This window comes from Rhinichthys klamathensis, unplaced genomic scaffold (genome assembly GCF_029890125.1).
Source record: "Rhinichthys klamathensis goyatoka isolate OS25496 unplaced genomic scaffold, OSU_Roscu_1.1 h1tg000216l_1, whole genome shotgun sequence".
Lineage (NCBI taxonomy): Eukaryota > Metazoa > Chordata > Actinopteri > Cypriniformes > Leuciscidae > Rhinichthys > Rhinichthys klamathensis.
In genome coordinates this window covers 977051-990342 of record NW_026606741.1, presented here as the reverse complement: position 1 = coordinate 990342, position 13292 = coordinate 977051, and the positions used below count along the sequence as shown (strand labels likewise).

At 39.3% G+C, this 13292-nt stretch overlaps 2 protein-coding genes across 2 annotated transcripts in view; one reads left to right on the top strand and one right to left on the bottom strand.

The window, feature by feature from the left end:
• The window catches only part of LOC130097323 (gastrula zinc finger protein XlCGF7.1-like), a 362909-nt gene that overhangs the window by 62686 nt on the left and 286931 nt on the right, over positions 1-13292 (top strand). The gene's annotated exons all lie outside the window — the stretch shown is intronic.
• Positions 1-13292, bottom strand: part of LOC130097297 (uncharacterized) — a 298549-nt gene that overhangs the window by 6856 nt on the left and 278401 nt on the right. Inside the window, exons 12-15 of the mRNA XM_056264095.1 lie at positions 11098-11779; positions 9701-9931; positions 9377-9642; positions 7638-7841 (exon numbers count right to left, since the gene is read on the bottom strand). Of these exons, the coding sequence (XP_056120070.1) occupies positions 7638-7841; positions 9377-9642; positions 9701-9931; positions 11098-11779 (1383 nt within the window). The remainder of the gene's footprint in view (positions 1-7637; positions 7842-9376; positions 9643-9700; positions 9932-11097; positions 11780-13292) is intronic.

Below are 13292 nucleotides of genomic sequence, written 5' to 3'. Positions count from 1 at the left end.
AGTCTGTTCAAGTCACCTTTGCAGAAACGGAGGCGGAGTTCCTCTGAGTCCTTCTCATGGCGTCAGAATGCTTCTGAACCCACAAGGAGCAGTAGGAGGTGAGTGTTGTTAGGAACATATTTTGGCCTATGGGAAAAAAATACTGGAGCTCTTTAAGATACTTGTATCTGTCTTGGTTGTGCTTGTATATGATCAGTGACACCCCAAGAACGACTATCGACCGAAGCCTTAGGCAGCCTCCTGAGAAGTCTATGAGAGCTGAAAGGGATCCCCCAAATGCTGCCAAGGCGATGTCGACGCATGCACACTCAAACAACTTGAGGAAGGAAGACTTCCCGATGTCTGAAAAAAGTAATTTTATTCTCTTATTTTTGCTGATGAATAATTAGGAGTCTTCCAGTGTCCCTAGCTGTCCCCAAAGTTTCAGTTGAATCAAACTCAGCAGGTCAAAATGACACATTGCTAATTCTTCAAAATTACCTGAATATTATTATTATTATTTTTTTAAGAGCACATTTAACACATGTAAGGTTTTTTTATTATTATTACAAGCAAAAAAAATTGATCCACTCGCAGATTTTTTTATTTATTTTAAGTGAAAATTTGCGTGAAAATTGAATACAAGTTACTTTTTAGGTGTCTTATTTTAAGTGTATGAGATTTATTTTGAATAGAAATTAGACATTTAACTAGAAATATCACAAATATTCTTGGTAAAATTGAGTTTTTGCAGTGCATTTTTATTGGGCAAATGAGAACAATGATTTTGTGGTGTAGAGCGTACTCCCTACATTATAAAAATAGTAATCGGTCGCTTCTTTTTTGGCTAGAATTTCAGAAGAGAGTTCTTCAGCTCCTTGTCGAAATCAAGGATACAATTTGTGTTGCCACCGGAACATCTGGAACAAGTTATGAAGTGAAGCCGGCAAACACTGAAGAGCAGCTCAAAGCTTTAGAGAATCGCCTGGAGGACAAGAATGAGGGAGCAAAACTGGTTAAGTTTTAACCCTCGTGGTATTTGGGTCTGAGTATCCTTTCTTTCTTTCTTTCTTCCTTTCTTTCTTTCTTTCCTTTATATAGCACAAGTAAACACAACAGAAGTTGACTACTGTGCTTCACATAACATAAATTGTGCAACAATATTTAAGAAAAAAAAAAATCATTCAGACAACAGCAAAAGCACAGTCCCCTCTAGACTTAAAGCGTGAGCCTATAGAGCGTGCACGGTATGTTTTCATCATAGACAGTAAATCCTCCTCCTGTCTATATAGTAATGTCTCTATTGTGCGACAAAGTCATGTGGTTATGATGCAATTGTTAACCTGTTTTTAACAAAAAATGCTTCTACGGGGCCATAACGTAAGATACAAAGTAATGGAGCCTTTTATACATTGTCGTGTTTCTTTAGAAATAAATTACATCATTATGACAGTTGGCTTGTTCACCTTGGTGACCACTACAAACTCCTCGTCCTAATCATTTGCCTGCTTTGTGGAGGTCTGGACTCTACTGACCACTTTTTCTGGTAATATTTTTAATTTCTTGTTGCTCCTTTTCAGAGTAAACATCTGAAGAGGTTGGGAGGTGTTGATGCTGCAGACCATGTGAAAAAGTCAATGGCTGCGTAAGTAACTTTTGTTCCTTTTTTGCATTAGTTTACAGTGATTATGTTCCCTGTCATATACTGTCATGCACTCCCCCACACACCCACTTACTCGCTCTCTGCTACATTTTCATAATGAACTTGATTGCAATATAATATTCTAATATAAATCTGTTTTACCATGGCAGAACTATGACAAATAAAATGATGGCCATAATGAGCCTCAGAGGAAAAAGTGGGAAGGTTGCCTTCATGAAGACCCATCTCTATAAGATAATCTGTGGTGAGTTGTCTAACAATGTTTTAAATGATTTAATATAGTAAGCAGAATAATAATTCATAAGAAAAATCATTTTAGTTGGAGGACTCTACAGAGAATGCATTTTTTATATATATACACTAACGGTCAAAAGTTTTAGATCAGTAAGATTTTTTTGTGTTTTTAAATGAAGTCTCTTCTGTTCACCAAGGCTGCTTTATTTGATGAAAAAAAAAAATGACAAACAGTAATATTGTGAAATATTATGACAATTAAAAATGACTTTTCTATTTTAATATATTTTAAAATGTAATTTGAAAGCTGAATTTTAACATCATTACTGTTGCTGATTACACATCGGTTTTCAGTGTCACATGATCCTTCAGAAATCATTCTAATATGCTGATTTTATGCTCAAAAAACATAAATTATTCTTTTCAATGTTGAAAACAGTCGTGTACCTTTATTTTTATTTTCCCCCCCAAAATTCTATGATGAATAGAAAGTTCAAAAGAACAGCATTTATTTAAAATATAATCTTTTCTAACATTATAAATGTCTTTACTGTAACTTTTGATCAATTTAACTCATCCTTGATGAATAAAAGTATTTTCTAATAAAAAAAAATATATATATATAAAAAAAAAATTCTCACTGACCCCAAACTTTTGAATGGTAGTGATTAATGTTACAAAAGCTTTCCATTTCAGATCAATTCTGTTCTTTTGAACTTTCTATGCATCAAAGAATCCTGAAATAAAAATTTAAAAAACTGTTTTCAACATGGATAATAATCATAAATGTTTCTTGAGCATCATATTATAATAATTTCTTTAGGATCATGTGACACTGAAGTCTTTAATGATGTAATGTAATGATGCTGTAAATTCAGCTTTGATCACAGGAAAAATTACACATCACTATATATTCACATAGAAAACCGCTGTTTTAAATTTTAATAATATTTCTGAATAAAACAACAGCCCAAGCACATGATTATCAATGAACTTGCACTTTGATAAATACTAATTTATATACTTGAAACATTGGCAATGCCACAAAATGTGATATTTGCAAAATATTTTAATTTGAGAGGTTAGTGTTTGCTAATACTGATCTTTTTTTTTTTTCTCATCAGACGCTGTCTTGAGCTCATTTGCTACAACAAATACAGAAGTAGACCAATACATGGCCAAATACCTTAAATATGCACCAGAGAGGATGGGTGGCGGTGGCAGAAAGTAACGAGGGAAGATTTAAAGCGATGAACTATCCCTTTAACCAGCCGTACATGTTGCCTAATGTTTGGGCCAATTTTCTAAAGTTTATAGTATGATGTGTAATAAATGTAATAAAGCCATGTAATAAAGCACTTTTCTTACGCCAGTGAAATGTCTTTATTAATTTGACCAATCTGCTTCTTTCTAGCTGGCATGTCCGGAACCAGTGTTTATGTATCCATTTCAAGGTGTTTGGTGTTACTGTTGAACACATCAATACTTTAGTGAAAACGGTTTAACAAAATAAACTGTTGAAAAGCAGGACTTTATATTGACGTTGAAATTTCAACGTTGATTGGATTTGCAAAATCTAAACTAAAATCAATGTTGATTCAATGTTGGCGAATTCACCTATGTTGAGAAACGACGTTGGAATGACGTTGCAATTTCAACGTTGATTAGATTTGCAAAATCTAAACAAAATCCAACGGTTATCCAACACTGGCACCTGACGTTGTTTCAACAGTGACTCAACGTTAAAATGCCAGCTGGGGTGCCAAGGAGAGAGAATAAAGCAAGACCAGAAAAGCAGGAAAACAGAAGAGAAAGAAAGATCAAACAACTTAGGAAGGAGATCAAAACTAGGGATGTCCCGATCAGGTTTTTTTGCCCTCGAGTCCGAGTCCGAGTCATTTGATTTTGAGTATCTACCGATACCGAGTCCCGATCCGATACTTATATAATACATAAAAAAAGAATAAAGAAGAGAGAAAAAACAGATCCAGGATGTTCCTTATTTTTTATTTAATTCACCTTATTTTAACATTTAACAACTCTGTTAACAAACAGAGCACTTCTGTGAGGTAGCTTGAACAATCAAGTAATAAATAACATAAAATCTTCACTTTTGGACTTTAGTGCAACAGTAAATATAGGAAAAGTCTAATATAAAAACAAATAGCACTACCCGGCAGGCATGTAAACAAAAAATAAAAATGTTTTAAAAGTGTATAAAAAAATTATGAGAATATTTATTTTATTTCGTTTTTTATTTGATAGGGACAATGCTCATTGATCAACAAACAAGTTACTTGCTGTAAACAAGCCAGAGTTAGCTACAAGTGCTAGTTTCCATCTGTTGTCCCTAGCCAGATCTTAACAGGCACCCTAAAATACAAAAGTCAATAAAAATACACTATACAGTAGCAATGTAATAAATACAACAGGAATTTCAAAACAATGTAAGCATAATAAAATAAAAAAAACAATAATAATAATAAATACAGCAGAAATTTCAAAACAATATAAGCATAAAAAATAAAATAAAGTATGTTCATGGACTTAAGTATTTGATGTATGATTACAATGGTAATTGTCCCTAAGCCAAGATTTGGGTCGGATGCAATATATATACATTAGGGGTGTAACAGTTCACAAAATGTGCGGTTTGGTTCGATACGATACAGCAAAAAGAAAGAAATGCCAGAGAAATTTCCTATTCATTAAAAGAAAAACTATTTTTAAATAAGTTAGAGTTTTCCTACATCTTGAAACTTTCAGGTTTATACATGGGGGTAATCTTTGAAGGATGAACAAATAATGTTTTGGTAATCACATTAAAAATAACATTTAAATACATATTTATATAATATTTGAGTTTTGAAGTGCAACATTAAATCCATGTTCATTCACGGCACAATGTTTCTCCTGGTTCCCACGTCAGCGCTGTTTGATCTAATAGAGATCTACGGTTAATAACGGAGAAATTTGAATGCTTCTCACTAGATCTCGCAGCGATGTTATTACTTCAGTGGCGAACTCAAATGTTTTCTTCACTGGATCTCTTAGCACAGTGTCGCTTGATCTCGCGCTGCACAGATGTTGCTGGTCCGAACTGATAATGGTCCGTGAAGCACAATATATTGAGTACCGCAGTTTCGTTCCGCTTTCATTAGGTTTGCCATTTGATGTTGCGCAACGTTGTGGTGATCGCGCCAGCGTGGATTTTGTCTGCAGGGAAAATAGTCCAAGGAATCGTTCGGTTTGTATAAGTACCGAACCGGAAGCCTCGTACCGAAACGGTTCGAAAACGTACCGAAAATAATTACGAATACATGTACCGTTATTACACCCCTAATTTACATATATCCGAGTCCTGATCGGGAGGTAACGTCCGATTCCGATCGAGTCTGAAACCACGTGATCGGGCCCGATTTCCGATCGCGTGATCGGATCGGGACATCCCTAATCAAAACCCTGAGGAAACAATTCAAACTGGCAAGCACAGGAGAAAAGGAAGGAATAAAAGAGCTTACATCCAGCCTCCGTGAGCAGCTCATCAGAACAAGAAGAGCTGAGAGGTTCAAGCAGAGGCGGAAGAAGCAGGAAGCTGCTTGAGCCCAGTTTATAAAGGACCATTACCGCTTCACCAAATCACTTCTGGGAGAGGCGAGGTCTGGGACTCTAACAAGTTCCAAGGAGGTGGTGGAGCAGTCTGTTGAGGAGGTGTTCAGTGACCCTACAAGAGACGATGCCCTGGAAGGAAATCATGGGCTTATTAACATCGACCCACCTACTATATCCCTCAGCATAGAGTGCCCATCATGGAGAGAGGTTCAAGAGTTAGTCAAGCACGCAAGATCATCTTCTGCTCCAGGTCCCAGCGGTATACCGTACAAAGTATACAAAAAATGCCCCAAGCTCCTCCGAAGGCTATGGAAGCTTATCCGGGTAATTTGGTCCAAGGGAACCATTCCAACAAGCTGGAGAAGGGCAGAAGGGTGCTTTGTGCCCAAAGAACAGGGATCCACACAGATCAGCCAGTTCCGAACTATCTCCCTACTTAGTGTGGAGGGAAAGATTTTCTTTGCTGTGCTTGCGAAGAGAATGAGCGCTTACATGACCCAGAATGGATATATTAACACCTCTATCCAGAAGGGTGGTGTTAAAGGGTTCTCCGGGTGCTTGGAGCATACAGGGGTCCTCAGCCAACTCATCCAAGAAGCAAAGGAGAAGAAAGGCAGCCTAACAGTTGTCTGGCTTGACTTTGCAAATGCATATGGGTCTATTACCCATAATTTGATCCAAGTTGCTTTGGACTACTACCACATCCCACATAACATCCAGGGCATGATCACCAGTTACCTGAGAGACATCAAGCTACGATTCCAGTCTGCCAAGTTTACAACAAAGTGGCAGCCAGTGGAGAAGGGGATAGTGACAAGATGCACAATCTCTCCCATCTTGTTCATCATGGGAATGAACCTGATCATCTCTGCAGCGAGTACAAAGTCAAGAGGGCCGAAGACCGCAGCAGGATGTCAACAGCCAGCAATCAGGGCATTCATGGATGACCTTACCGTGATAACACCAACTCACGTGCAGGCAAGATGGGTCCTGGCAGAATTGGATCGTATGGCCACTTGGGCAAAGATGGTCTTCAAGCCAAAAAAATCAAGGAGCCTGGTGATCCAAAAGGGCAAAACAACTGTAAAGTTCAAGCTACTTGTTCAAGGGGAAGTGATCCCGAACATTCAGGGGAACCCAATTAGATGCCTTGGAAAGTGGTATGATGATTCCCTGTCAGACAGGAACAGCATCTCCAGCACAGGAAAGCAGGTTGAAGAATGGCTGAAAAAGATTGACAAGTCTGGCCTGCCTGGGAAATACAAGTGCTGGATCTACCAACATGGCCTGCTCCCGAGACTCATGTGGTTTCTCACGGTATACGAGGTGCTTCTATCAACTGTTGAAAATATGGAGAGGAAGTTCAACAAGCACCTTAGAAAATGGTTGGGAATACCCCCGAGCTTTACATCCTTGGGGCTCTACATAAAGTCGGGCCAGCTCCAGCTTCCCCTGTCTTCAGTGGTGGAGGAGTTTAAAGTCGCCAAATGCAGACAGTCCCTGACATATAGGGACTCTCAAGACCAACTCACCAGGGAAGCAGGAGTAAGAACAAGATCTGGCCGTAAGTGGGCCGCCAGCATGGCAATTACCCAGGCAGAATGTTCTCTCATGACCAAAGATATCATCGGAAACCCTTGCACTGGAAGACAGGGTCCAGGAACAACACATTTTCAGCAGTGGTCAAAGTCCACCCCTAGGGAGAAAAGAACCATGATCCAGGATGAAGTCCGAAACCTTGAGGAAGAAGGGAGAAGAGCAAAATCAATCGAGCTCGCAACCCAAGGCACCTGGACGAGGTGGAACCTCCCCAAGAGGACAATCACATGGAGTGAAGTGTGGCGGATGGAGCCCTTCCGTATATCCTTTCTATTCCGAGCAGTGTACGACACCTTACCAACCCCAGTCAATTTGCATAGGTGGAGGATGAGGGAGGACCCACTGTGCAGGTTGTGTGGCGGGAAAGGAACAACGGCGCACATTCTGTCAGGGTGTAAGACCGCATTGACACAGGGGAGATACAGGTGGCGCCATGACAAGGTGTTGGCAGTGCTTGCAGACATTCTGGAGCAAGAAAGGAGGAAGAAACAACCAGCCAAACCAAGACCACTGCTGAGCACCCTCGGCTTTGTGAAAGAGGGCCAAAGACCTGTCATCCACAGCCAAGCCAGGCAGAATCTCCTGCAGTCAGCCCAGGGATGGGAAATGGAGGTTGATCTTGGGAGGAAACTCCACTTCCCCGAGGTGGTGTTGTCCACAACGCTAAGGCCGGACATCATCATGTGGTCTCCAGAGGGAAAAAAGATAATTCTGGTGGAGTTGACGGTGCCGTGGGAGGAGGGCTGTGAGGAAGCTGCAGAGAGAAAAAAAGCCAAATACCAGCAACTTGTTCAAGACTGCCGGGACAAAGGGTGGACGGCGTGGCTGATGACGGTGGAAGTCGGATGTCGGGGATTCCCCACTCAATCTGCATGGAATTTATTAACAAAGGTTGGATTGAGGGGCCACTTAAGGAAAGCAACCATTCGTAGGCTGGGAGAAGCGTCAGAGAGAGCCTCCTGTTGGCTCTGGCACAAGAGAGAGGACATAAGCTGGAAGCCTGGAAGAGAGGGGCAGTGACCTGGCCAGTCACTGCTGACCCGCCAGCTGGAGGGTGTTGTGGTTAAGGGTCGAAACACCCAGTGAAGGTTGAGGACCACCTGATGACCTCTCTCCCAGGCCAAGGCTTCATCCATTAGAAATGGGTGTATGGTAGCATCGCAGATGTATTATACAACTGTTAGTAACATTTATTTACCATAGTATGTCACATAGATTACAATTGTTGTTACATCTGGAGTTTCTCCTGCTCGTTCTTCTCTTGTATGTCAGGAATATTCCCAGCATATTTTATTTGAATCTCCGTGGGCGATTTAACCAGCTCCAAAACACGTACAGCTCATTCTCCTGTTTTAACAGGGTTACACACTTAACAATAAAATAAATAAAAGCCCCCTGGCTCTTAACTTTGAGGACCATTAACGTAATCAATAATAGAGAACTTACAACTAGCTCTTAACTATCTCTATGTCTTCTTTTTCGTCTCTCTCTTTTGCGTTTTCTCTTTTAGTCCCGCCCCCTCAAAAACCCAGGAGGTTCCCAAACTGCTCTCTGATTGGATAATAAACAAAACTGACACCTGGCCACCCAATACAAAAGAAAATGACCAGGGAGGTTCAAGGGCTACTCACAACAGAGGATATTTCAACACCTCACAATTTATTAACACATAATAATACAAAAACAAAAAAGAAAAGGTGTTACCAGGGACAATTGAACTGGCCCATATTTCAGGACACAGCTACTATATTTCTGTTAGCAGAACACAAAAGAAACAATATATACATTTAGCAGGGTGCTACATCAATAATATTCTTGTTCTCCAACTTATAAAACACAAATCTTGTGGCATTTCACAGCAACACTAGTTTATTAGTTAACTAACTACACATTTACTTTATGTGAATCTAACAAAACATTTGCTCACTGTGACACAGAACAATGCTTTCTAATATGTTTCCCTAGACTACTTGATTGGGTGAAATCATGATAAGTATGATACAGCTGCAAATAAGTATTTGAACACCTGAGAAAATCAATTTTAATATTTGGTACAGTAGCCTTTGTTTGCAATTACAGAGGTCAAACGTTTCCTGTAGTTTTTCACCAGGTTTGCACACACTGCAGGAGGGATTTTGGCCCACTCCTCCACTCAGATCTTCTCTAGATCAGTCAGGAATCTGGGCTGTCGCTGAGAAACACGGAGTTTGAGCTCCCTCCAAAGATTCTCTATTGGGTTTAGGTCTGGAGACTGGCTAGGCCACGCCAGAACCTTGATATGCTTCTTACAGAGCCACTCCTTGGTTATCCTGGCTGTGTGCTTCGGGTCATTGTCATGTTGGAAGACCCAGCCTCGACCCATCTTCAATGCTCTAACTGAGGGAAGGAGGTTGTTCCCCAAAATCTCGCAATACATGGCCCCGGTCATCCTCTCCTTAATACAGTGCAGTCGCCCTGTCCCATGTGCAGAAAAACACCCCAGAAACATGATGCTACCACCCCCATGCTTCACAGTAGGGATGGTGTTCTTGGGATGGTACTCATCATTCTTCTTCCTCCAAACACGGGTTAGTGGAATTATGACCAAAAAGTTCTATTTTGGTCTCATCTGACCACATGACTTTCTCCCATGACTCCTCTGGATCATCCAAATGGTCATTGGCAAACTTAAGACGGGACTTGACATGTGCTGGTTTAAGCAGGGGAACCTTCCGTGCCATGCATGATTTCAAACCATGACGTCTTAGTGTATTACCAACAGTAACCTTGGAAACGGTGGTCCCAGCTCTTTTCAGGTCATTGACCAGCTCCTCCCGTGTAGTTCTGGGCTGATTTCTCACCTTTCTTAGGATCATTGAGAGCCCACAAGGTGAGATCTTGCATGGAGCCCCAGTCCGAGGTAGATTGACAGTCATGTTTAGCTTCTTCCATTTTCTAATGATTGCTCCAACAGTGGACCTTTTTTCACCAAGCAATTTCCCCGTAGCCCTTTCCAGCCTTGTGGAGGTGTACAATTGTGTCTCTAGTGTGTCACATGCCTGTCCTGTCTTGTGTTGCACATGGGTGTTTGTTATGTTGTGCCATGTGCTGTTTTGATTGTTGATCCCTCCCCCTTGTTATCTGATTAGTGTTTGAGTTGTTCCACCTGTCCCCTCTTGATTTGTTCCCTTTTTAAGTCTCCTCTTGTTTGCTGTCTTTGTCGGATCTTTGTCTTTTGTCACCCCGGTTTCCCTGTGATGGTCGTCATGTTCTTAGTCAGTATTGGTTCTCCTAGTTCAGTGTTGTTTTATGTTTCATTTATTGTGTTTTCCCCTTTGTGGGTTTTTGCTTTGTGTTTTGTTTTATTTAGTTAATAAATCATCCCTTCACTGCACTTGAGTCCTCCTCTCCACTTTTGTAAATTGTATCGTGACATAGTGTCTTTGGACAGCTCTTTGGTCTTGGCCATGTTAGTAGTTGGATTCTTACTGATTGTATGGGGTGGACAGGTGTCTTTATGCAGCTAACGACCTCAAACAGGTGCATCTAATTTAAGATAATAAATGGATTGGAGGTGGACATTTTAAAGGCAGACTAACAGGTCTTTGAGGGTAAGAATTCTAGCTGATAGACAGGTGTTCAAATACTTATTTGCTGCTGTATCATACAAATAAATAGTTAAAAAAATCATACATTGTGATTTCTGGATATTTTTTTTTTTAGATTATGTCTCTCACAGTGGACATGCACCTACGATGACAATTTCAGACCCCTCCATAATTTCTAAGTGGGAGAACTTGCAAAATAGCAGGGTGTTCAAATATGTATTTTCCTCACTGTAGCAGCTACTATATTTCTGTTAGCAGAACACAAAAGAAACAATATATAAATTTAGCAGGGTGCTACATCAATAATATTCTTGTTCTCCAACTTATAAAACACAAATCTTGTGGCATTTCACAGCAACACTAGTTTATTAGGTAACTAACTACACATTTACTTTATGTGAATCTAACAAAACATTTGCTCACTGTGACACAGAACAATACTTTCCAATATGAGTCAATAGACTACTTGAATGGGTGAAACTCTTCTCACACTGAGTACAGTTGAACGGCTTCTCTCCAGTATGAACTCGCTCGTGTGATTTCAGGTTTCCAGCCTGAGTGAAACTCTTGTCACAATATGAGCACTTGTAAGGTTTTTCTCCAGTATGAATTCTTTGGTGCTGTTTCAGATCACCAGATGTAGTAAAGCTCTTCCCACAGTCAAAGCACATATAATCTCTCACTTCATTATGTGTTTTCTGGTGCTGTTTCAGACTGTCCAGACGTGAAAAACTCTTTCCACAGAGAGAACACACATAAGGCTTCTCATCTGAATGAACTTTCAGGTGGTGTTTTAGATTTGCTGATGAAATAAAATCTTTACCACACTGATCACAGTTAAATGGCTTTTCTCCAGAGTGAATCAGCAGATGATAACTGAGAGCTGATGCATTAGTAAAACTCTTTCCACACTGAGTGCATGTATACGGTTTCTCTCCAGTGTGAATTCTCATGTGTCTGTAAAGGCTTCCTTTGTGTGTGAAACTCTTTCCACACTGAGTGCAGGTGTGCGTCTTTTTGGCTTTTGTTCTTTGAATTGTAAAGTTACGATGTTCCTCCTCCACTTCATTCAGTTCTTGTCTTTGCTCTTTCACTCTCACCTGGTCTAAAATACACAGAAATACAGTTAGAATCAGTTCAAGTGAATCCTTATTTAATAGCAGAAAACAACAGAGTTTAGATCTTTCACTTGTTATTCGGTCATTCATTGTTAATATAGTAAAAATAGGTTTGACAACTGCTATATACAAGGTTATGATCATTTAGATGTATTTCTCTATTATTTATCATCCACATACTGCTTATTAATTCACATCTACCAAAGCATCAAAAATGAAGAATCAAGAATGGACACCAACCTATTTGTTCCTTAGTATCTTCATGTTTTATTCTGGATGGTTCTGGATCACTCATGTCTTCAATCTCCTCTTTAATAAACTCCATCTTTAACAGTCACGCAGATTTCACCTGCTACTCCTGGAGTTTGTCCTTCTCTTGTAGGATGATGGGAATATTCCCAGTATTTATTGGTGAATTGTTGTGGGAGGGGATTCACTGCAGGTGTGAACTGTGATCACTGTGAATTTATCCAATCTGCATTTAAAAAGTACAGGGCCATCATGTTAAACTGAGCAGCTGAAAAACCTCTTTGTCTCCAAAAGTTCCCTGTTTTCAGCTCATTCATTATGGTGATGTCTGAGATCTTCAGTAAATTGGCGCATTAAATCGTTTTATTGGTGTCAACAGGCTGAAACAAACTACAGCATCATCACCTTTAACTTCAGTTCTTGTCTTTGCTCTTTCACTTCCATCGGGTCTGAGACATTAAAACAGATTAAGTTGTTAGAATGAGTTCTGGAGGATAATGTGAATTTTCAAGTGAACCCTGATTTCATAAGTGAGATCTGTTTATCAAATATCATATTTTTGTTGTACCAAAGGTTAGTTTTGTCATTCTCTTGTTGAGTCAAAATGTGAATGATAACTGCTGTACAAGATTATGATCTAAGTGCATTTATGTCATATATTCCTAAATTAATTGCTTATTTCTCACAGCTCTTATGATTGGTATGTATCTAACAATAATATATACATATATATAAACTAAGCCAAACAGTCAGTGATCATCATGCATTTGAACTAATTGAAACCATTCATAAAATCAGCAATGATTTTTGTGTGTACTAAAAAAAAAAAAAAAAAAAAGTGCCTCAAATATCCTGTCGGATACTCAATGAACTTAAAAATGTAATTTAAGTGCCCAAAAAAATAAAATGTAATTTTTACGGTAAAAAAACGCAGATGTGGTTGCCGGAACTTTACCGTCAAAAATACAGTAACAATGTTATTGATTTTACAGACTTAACTTAAAATTTACAGTAATAAACTGTATTTCATTATCTGATATAATGTTAATTTACCAACCTATTGAAGTATTAATAATATCCGTTTTGGGTAAAACTTTATTTTAAGGTGCTTGTAATAAGCAGTAATTAACAGTTAATAAGACACTTGTAAGACCTTATAAGATGCATATAAGATGCATATAAGCATTAACTACTTCATATAAGGGGTAATTAAAGGTCCAGGCCCTGAAGAGATCAGGGAAACTACTCCCT